The sequence below is a fragment of the Cololabis saira genome, chromosome 10 (genome assembly GCF_033807715.1).
Source record: "Cololabis saira isolate AMF1-May2022 chromosome 10, fColSai1.1, whole genome shotgun sequence".
NCBI lineage: Eukaryota > Metazoa > Chordata > Actinopteri > Beloniformes > Belonidae > Cololabis > Cololabis saira.
Window position 1 is genome coordinate 23,885,914 of NC_084596.1, and position 8,925 is coordinate 23,894,838.

At 43.0% G+C, this 8,925-nt stretch overlaps 1 protein-coding gene across 1 annotated transcript; it reads left to right on the forward strand.

Annotated features, from left to right (window-relative positions):
* Window positions 1-212: 212 nt before the first annotated feature.
* Window positions 213-8,486, forward strand: map6d1 (MAP6 domain containing 1). Its single transcript, XM_061731105.1, has 3 exons — window positions 213-939; window positions 3,437-3,764; window positions 7,776-8,486. Exons 1-3 carry the CDS (start codon window positions 461-463, stop codon window positions 7,851-7,853), a joined length of 885 nt encoding a protein of 294 aa, XP_061587089.1. The 5' UTR covers window positions 213-460; the 3' UTR covers window positions 7,854-8,486.
* The last annotated feature ends 439 nt before the right edge of the window (window positions 8,487-8,925 follow it).

Sequence of the window (8,925 nt, forward strand, 5' to 3'; positions counted from 1 at the left end):
CGATAGAATTGTTTTTTTTTTGTCTTTATCGCATAATGTTCACAAAGTGTAATGTAATTCATGTCATGGGTAGTGTATTTTTGAAGGATCAAATACTCAACATCCCATATTATCAATTTTACATCGTGCAAGAAATGATTGGCGTGGCAATCAAACTTTGAAAATCGACTGTGCGCATGCGTATAACCACAAAGTAGCATTTCTCGGCAGGTAGCAGAAATTGTCAGAACACCGGCTCATCTCCGCCGGCTCTCCTCCGGTGCTGACATGATGGGCGCCTGGACGCTCCGCTTCCCACAAACTGGCGTGGAGGGAGGGCACTAGTTTGATTGATTTTTTTTTTTTTATTATTTCTTTTAAATGTAACCTTCCCGTTTTCTCTTCTTTTTCTCTCCTTTCTTTCTTTTTCTTTCTTTTTTTCCTCTGCCTCCTCCACCAGTCAGCCTGACGGTGGTACAGTATGGCTTGGCCGTGCATCAGCAGAGTGTGCTGCCTGGCTCGCTTCTGGAATCAGTTCGACAAGTCGGACCTGTCGGTCCCGCTGACCGTGCACAGCTACTCGGACGTGTCTGAGCCGGAGCTGCGGGATCTGCGGGATCTGCGGGAGCAGCGGGAGCTGCGCTCCGTCACCAAGCAGGTGTCCGACTCGGAGCGCCGCGGCTCCCCCCGGGACGGCCCGCCGGCGACCCGCGGGTCCTCCAGGAGCTACAAGCCCCGGGAGGACTACCGGCCCCCCGGGGTGCCCTTCCCCAGCGTCACCCAGTACAAACAGGACTTCAAACCCTGGCCCATTCCCAGGAAGGAGACTTTCCCTTGGATTAGTAACGGGGGCAGCAGCAGCAGCAGGGCGGACAGTGTGTCGGACAGTCCGGGGAACAAGAGCCGGAGATGCGGGGAGCAGCAGGTGATGATGGAGGACAGCAGGACCAGCTCCTACAGGTATATACGCACTCACTTGTCTCAGGAGCTGTCCATGGTACCAGTGTCGTGCCAAAAAGTGATTGCCTGCAGAATCTGATTTCTCCCCAAATGGGTATTTTTACCTGCAAAAAATTGATTGAAGGCCAAATACAATTAATGAAAGGTTGTTTCTGCCTAAATATGACTTGATCTCATTCTTGAGCTTCATAATACAAACACTAGAGATCGCAGGATTGCTCTTAACTCTTTTAAAGGACCATTACAACACAAAATAGGCATTTTCACCTGCCAAAAATTGATTGAAGGCCAAATACAGTTAATGAAAGGTTGTTTTTACCTAAATATGATTTGATCTCATTCTTGAGCTTCATAATATAAACACTAGAGCTCACAGGATTGCTTTTAACTCTTTTAAAGGACCATTACAAAACAAAATAGGCATTTTCACCTGCCAAAAATTGATTGAAGGCCAAATACAGTTAATGAAAGGTTGTTTTTACCTAAATATGATTTGATCTCATTCTTGAGCTTCATAATACAAACACTAGAGCTCACAGGATTGCTTTTAACTCTTTTAAAGGACCATTACAAAACAAAATAGGCATTTTCACCTGCCAAAAATTGATTGAAGGCCAAATACAGTTAATGAAAAGTTGTTTCTGCCTAAATATGACTTGATCTCATTCTTGGGCTTCATAATCTGAAAATCTGACGTTATCTGGCGCTATCGTTCAACGGGCTGCTGTGCGCGCTCCCGCAGCCAGAAATAAGAAGAAATCAGATTCTGGCAGGCAATCACTTTTTCGGCACAACACCGGTCCTGATGCCTTTTTGATGCTTAATGCCGGTGATTCTCAACTGGTGGGTCTGGACCCAGAGGTGGGTCACAGACCCGTTTTCAGTGGGCCCCGGGCCCTGTGACTCAGATGATGGTAAAGTTAGGGTTGCCACCTTTCAGAAATAGAAATAAGGGACACCCCCATTTCAGCAGTGCAGGCGCCAAAAAAAGGGACATCCCCAAAACTTCTTAAATGCATAGAAATGTATTTTTTTATATGAAAAAACAAAACGCTTTGATTTAAAGTTTAAAGTGCTTTAATAACATTGCACTTGCATGACTGTACAGACAGCCAACCATACTAGCAACTGAAATAGCCTCCTATGCTATGTATGTCCACATCAGCCAGGGTGTAGAATATAGCTACAGGTGAAGAATATGGTGTAAAAGTTAATATATTTCAATAATTCAACTTAAAAGGTGAAACTAATACATGTATATTATACAGTCTCATTACAGGCAAAGCAAAATATGTTAAGCCTTTATTTGTTATAATTTTGATTATCGAATTGTTTAGCGGGTATAGATAATGGATGGATGGATGGATGGATGGATGAATTGTTTATTGATTTCATAATATATTCAATTTTTTTGAGATTTTTTATTTGGGGTTTTCATAAACTGTGAGCCATAATCACCAAAATGATAACAAATAAAGGCTTGAAATATCTCACTTTGCATGTAGTGGGAAATAATATATTTGTTTCACCTTAAGTTAAATTTACTACGAATGAAGTTTTGCAATATATTCAAATTTTCCGAGCTTCACCTGTATATTATGACATAAATAAATAAGTGTGTCTGTGTGTCTGTATTGGTTCAATACGGAATGCAACTTTTAATTCCCAATTACGGAACAATTCCCTATTTCAAGGGACGGGTGGCAACCCTCGGTAAAGTTCCCAGGTAAACCTACATCATTTTCAGCCTTTTTGGATATTCCAATACTTCCCTTTTTTCATGTATTCGCAGGAAAACACCACCTGAGTCTGTTAAAAGTGGCTGTTGAGATATTTTCATTGTCACATCAGCTTCCTGTTTGAAGCTTGATTAATGACTGAATAAATTCACTCTTACCGTATTTGTGCATTTAATAAGTGGATGCTAAGCTAAAGCCATATATTTTGAGAAATATTTTTCAGTGGCACTTTTTTATTTCACGTTTGTACGTGAAAACACTGTTATTTCTCTACAATCTGAGGCTTAAGCTACACTACATTTCCAATCAATTTGAGAACTAGAAAATTGTCTTTGATTTGGGTCCCGGCTTGTGGTGAAGGAGGGATGGAGGGCCCCGAAGCCGGACCAGCTGAGAACCACTGCTTTATGCTTATAGCTCTGAGAAATCCAAGGTCGACTCAGCCATCCTGCATGGAAAACGGGGGCGTGGGGCTAATCAATAATTCTCTTAGACATTCCATTTTAACAGTGAAGGAGCTCAGCTGTAAATATTTGAGTTTAGTTTGCAATCATCTTTGAAGCATGTGCCTCCTAAACAGATGTTTGTGATGTTCTCCTCCCTTTAAGTCAGTCTTGAGTGATGAGAGAACAGTTACTGCTGTAGACAGCAGTAGTCTGGAGCTGATTTATTCTTGCTTCAAGCTTCTGTACTTCACTTGCATGCCTGGTCAAAAGTTTTGCCCCAGCTGTCAGCCTATGGCATCTTTCTTCTTCCAGGCAAGAGTACAGGCCGTGGACAGGGGCGAAACCAGCCAAAAGCGCAAAAAGAAATCCCCAAGCTCAATACTCCAGTCCAGGGACAGATGCCACCCGCATCCCACGTGAGACCAGCTACCAGGCTGCCTACAGCGGGGAGATCAGCAGGGCCACTAGCGTGCATCAGGGAGAGCACATTTTCCCGTCTGCTGCCTCCACCGTACAACCCCCCCCAGTCGCCCAGCTCGCCATCACTGCCCCACAAGTTGGCAGCTCACCAAGTCCCTCCAGCCTCCAGCAAAGCGTTCTGCCCAACGGGACCGAGCCCATTGGAGCAGCAAAGACAGAGGTATGCTCATACCGCCTGCATTATTCACTTTGACTAGCTTTCTCTCATCCCTTTGCAGTTTTTGAACAAAAAGACTTGATAGGAGGAGCTACAGGTTTAAAGTGTAGTGCAATCTTCCTCAAAGTCATCTTCGCTCATCTCCCAGGGGGCATATTGCTGTTGGGGCATCTTGGAAAAGTGATACAGCATTCTCTCCCAAAACAGCTCAAAGTGACCCAGCTGTTTAAAACAGGCCACAATCTCAGTTAGATAACACTGCTGGTGCCACATGCGTTACTCTGACCTGAATAAAATAAGGCTGATGAGAAGTAAATGAAGAAGTCTTCCAATTGTGGTCAATTTTACTGCAAAGATTACTTCACAACTGTCTAAAAATGATTCTTGATCAAAGTTGTGACGTGCTTAATAAAATCATCACTTTTGTTATTTTTGTATTAGATTAACTCATACTAGAAAACTAACGGACTGTAATTAAATGTAATGCTTCTAAATACTTAAGTAATTGATGTAAACATCTGGTGTGGAACAAGTATATCATGCAAATACATTTTAAAGCCAAATAAGTAATGCCAGGCTTTGGATACATTGCTATTAGTGAAAAAATGTGTTCAGTTCACACTTTTGTGGTCTGAGGTATTATAACACCTTAGAGCATGAATACACAGGTTTACAATGCAATCAAAAAGTGAAAGCAAAAATAAACTGCAGCACGTTGTCAGAATTTCCTGTTGAAAGCTGAGAATTCATCAGTTTAGTTCCAGATGGGGATAAACTGGGCATGGAGATGCTTTTCCACATCGCTCTACCCGCCGCTCCGCCGCCACCTCAAGTCAGCTGTTAACAAGACACTTTTCTGGAATCTCCAGAGGTTTAGTGTCATCCCTTTTCCCCACCCACAGCTCTCTGCGCCAGCTACCAGCACAGAGTCTGGGCTGCTGTGAGCCGGACCGGGTCAGGTTGTGTTCAACAGCTGTGTCGCAACAGCTGCTCCAATAAACTTAATGGTATCGGGGAAGGAAGGCTAGGAAATCAGTTTTTTAGTTGTGCCCTCTGTGTCCTTCTCGTCTTTAGTCTGCACAGGAAGGAGGGTTTAATGCATTTAAACGATATTTGCACGCCTTTTTGTTCCTTTGTGTTCTGTGTCATGATAGAGTTCATAGTGAAGGATGTCATCGTCAGACTAATAATAACGCTGACCTTGCTGGAGTGAGAGATCAGAGCACATGAAGGAGGGATGTGCTGCAGGGAAGACTTCATGTCTATATGTACATTATGCATTTTTCAGACTTCATGCATTTCATCAGTCATTCTGACTGTGCCACAAAAAAAAGCCCTTGCAGCAAATCAAGTTGATCTCAGATAATCCACCACAGCCCACTCACTGCCAACTCATTACTGACTCACCAGCCCCCTGCAGAGGTATCTGACCAAGCATTACACATCCCACTATAGCAATGCATTAGACTAGCTTGTGGCATTTGGCTGGTGTTGGTCTGGGAGGCAATTTTAAGGATTTGATGGAATTCTGTAAAGTCCATCCCATCTCTGAGCTGTGCAGCTTTTGCATTTGACATGGAAGAGATCAGGCTCTGATTTTGCCTGTTCATGAGAAGATTTTAATGATTAAGTCCCAGATACACTGCTGAAACCAGTCTGCTTGTGATAACAATGGGGTTAGGCAGTCATACAGCTCTAATTAATGTTCCAATCAATTAGTAAAATTGTGTGCCAGCCAACTCAGGACGGATAGAATCCATCTGAACGGATAAAAGCTGTGTCTGATTTTAAGACAAGTGCCAGGGAAGAGACGGAGTGAGAACAAGGTGATGCTTTTAATGAGGAGAAAGCTGCATTTCTTGAACTCACAACCCTAATTTCAAGCATCCCAGTGAGAGGTTGCAGCGAGTTGAGGGAAGCAGCCTCTGTTAAATCTAAAATCCAGCTGGTGCAGATTAAGTGTGTGCAGTTCACGTGTGCGTTAGGAATCAAGCCTGTCAACACAAGGCAAGCAGATTTGCAAGCATGGGCTGTGTAATCTGTGTTAGGGATGAACAAAGCAAAACAGCTGACCAGTAAACACTTTTTTGCACGCGGAGACAAAACGTCTGCAGGAATTGTTTCAGTTGAGATTCAGCGTTCGACTAACACAACACAATCCTGCTGTTTTCCTGTGGCAGTGGCGCAGATATAGCAGCGATGATGATGGAAATGCTGCTCGCAATGGTTTTAAACTCCATAAAGAGGATTATGCAGCATGCTGGAACAATGTACCCAGAAATACACTTTCCTGTTATGTCATTTTACTCATTTTTGGCTTTTGCTCCGGTTCAGCCAGGAGTGACGATGGAGGTGGCACAGGTCTGCACTGAGATCTGGATTTCTACTCCCCCAGCCACGTTTCTGAAGTTGCTTACAAACAGTTTAGAAGTTATGTTGGAAGGAAACACCCAAGAAATTATGATAATCTGTTTTCCTTGTAATACGAGGCCAAACAGTTTCTTTTTAAGAAGCAGCAGCTCTGTTTTTCTGCCTTAACTGGATCATTGCACCAGTCACACTCCCACACTGCAGGGACAAATGCACTACAAGTCCACAGAATTATGCATATTTCCTGGTTTCACCTTCTTTACCGTCACCCTGCAGTTGATTCCCAGAATAAGGTTTTATCTTGATCTATGGCTATTCTTCACTAAACCCTCATTCTGTGCTCATATTATTTAAGTGAAAGGAATTGCATGGGGAAGTCTCGTTAGTGTAAGTTGATTTGAGATTTATTAACCATTTTATTGAAATGGGATTCTTAGAACCTGCTTAGGCAAGTATTTCTTTTGCTCAGCATATTTAATGAATCAAACATAAGCCCACTGATCTCAAGTTCAAGTACAAATCTGGGAACGTTTCTATTAATGAGGCCCCTGGTGGATCCTCTGACAGAGTGAGGGGATGATAGGTGGTTGGCTCATACGAGTCACAGACGGATTTGTGTGTATGAAGTGAAAGCAAACAAATGGCCATAAAAAAGATACAAAACACTTGGCACTCTTTTCTAAAATCTGTCCTCATGATTCAGTTTTCTAAGCTTGCATCTGCTATTATCTTTTTCATTCCCTCTTACGTAATTTCCCCCTTACCTCCCCTCTTTTTCTCCTCTAGCCCAAAAGCTAAGCTGTCCTTCCCCTTGTTTGTCTCGCTCCCTATTCTTTCACTTGGACCTCATCCCCATTCCCACGCTGCCCCACACCACAGAGGGAGAGACCGCTGCCAAATTGGCAGGACTTAAAGGCTGCGAGGAGGGGGTTGCATTAAGAGCAGGAACGAGGCAAGAGAGGGGTGAAGAAGAATGGAAAATGATCGGTTGAGAGGAACGAGATGCACCACATGATAGATAGGTGATGGAGAACAAGAGAGGAAGGGAGTGGGGGAGGGGAGTAGAGTGCATCATTTGATGGATTATCTGTTAAATGTTGCACAGGGTTGCAGTCTTGTTTGGCACCAATCTAATTTAGGAGAGAGGCTAAACCTTGCTGCTACACAGAGCAGGAAAGATGTTGTTTATTTGGGGGTGAGTTATATCTTTTCACACCAATCTGAACTGCTGAGCAACCTGTGAAACTTTCCCTGCCACCCCGAGGTGTGAAGTCAGAGAGTTTCTGGCTCCATAGGCTGGCAATCATTTAAAAGATTTCCTAATGAACACACTGAAATATTTTGGCTCAGAAAAGAACAGAATCTGGTTGCCTGCTCTGTGGCTAGACCCCTCAGATAGATTCTGTCTGGGCTTTTTGAAAAAAGCTTCCCTCAGCAGCACTAAGGAGGAAACAGGGACACAGTGGAGGCTGCTGTTGCTCTGACAGCAGAGCTGATGCTTTGTGACCGAACTGTCCAACCAGTCTCCTCTCATTTCGCGGCTTCACGGAAAGCACCCGAGCTGCTGCTCCTAGTGTCGCAGCTCTGACCATCTTAAAGGCTGATGCCATCGCTCTCTTTCTGCTCCTCTTCCCTCATGTACAGGAACACCTGGTGAGGACCAAACTCCCCCCAAACCCTTCTGCCGTCTTTCAAAGTGGATCGAGGGTCTTCAACATCTGACAGCAGCTGCAATCTTCTCCCATTCCGCTTGGATCAGGTTCACTTTCTAGGAATCGACAGGGGAATGTTTCCAGTCCACAACACAAGAATCTATGCAAGGGAATGTATTGTTGTGAACCCCGCAGACCTGCAGATCCGTATTGCCTCCTCCCCGCGCCCCCCAAAAAAATCCTTTTGCACTTCTCTCTCCCCCTGTTGCTATGGAAACAAATATGCATGTAACAATAGTTTTGAATCAATCTCTTATTTTGTTTTTTCAGCTGTAGACGCACAAAAAAACCCTGGCTGCTCTGTGTGTTTGTGTGTGCGCGTGCTTTTCTTCTCCTTTTATTGCACATGATGTCGACGCGTCGCCAACGATGGAGGACGTTGTTAGTCATCAAGTGTGTTTGCTTCGAGTGTTGCACTTTGGTGTTACAAATTTGCTTGAAAAGATGTTATTTCCTTAGTACTCAGCATACCATTTTAGGAAAGTATCGTTATGTCTCTTTTGTAAATCTGTTGTTGAAGAAAAAATAGCAATTATATCATGTAAGTGAAATTACAATTAAAGATTACTAGCTTTACTCTTTCACTTGTATTTTTGGTATATTAAGTTTTGGCCATTTACACGATTATATGAATGGGGTCCTTGCTAGAGTTTACTCTCATGACACTGGAGGTTATACACAGATTAAGTGTAATATTTTAAAGTGCGGCAACCAAACTAAATATTTGTACGAAAGAGGAGAATAATCAGAATGGGTGGCCAGGCTGGGACGTCTCAATTGGAAACAAGTAGAATTTTGTTTTTGTCTCACAGCATTACAAATTTATTTGAGGAGAGGTTTAACATTTTGGCTTCCCAAGCTACACTTAAGAAGATTAAAAATCTTCAGCCTCTTCAGTACACCTCCATTCATTAAATATCTCATAGTATATTTTCTTAAAGTGTTAATGCTTTTCCTTCCGATAAATCTTGGTGTTAGAGTTTACAGAAGAGTTTTTGCAAGAGAACTATCTGAGATGGAAATCCCAATATAGAACATCTTCTTCAAACTGTTAGAAATTGTGTATATTGGTCTTTTTAATG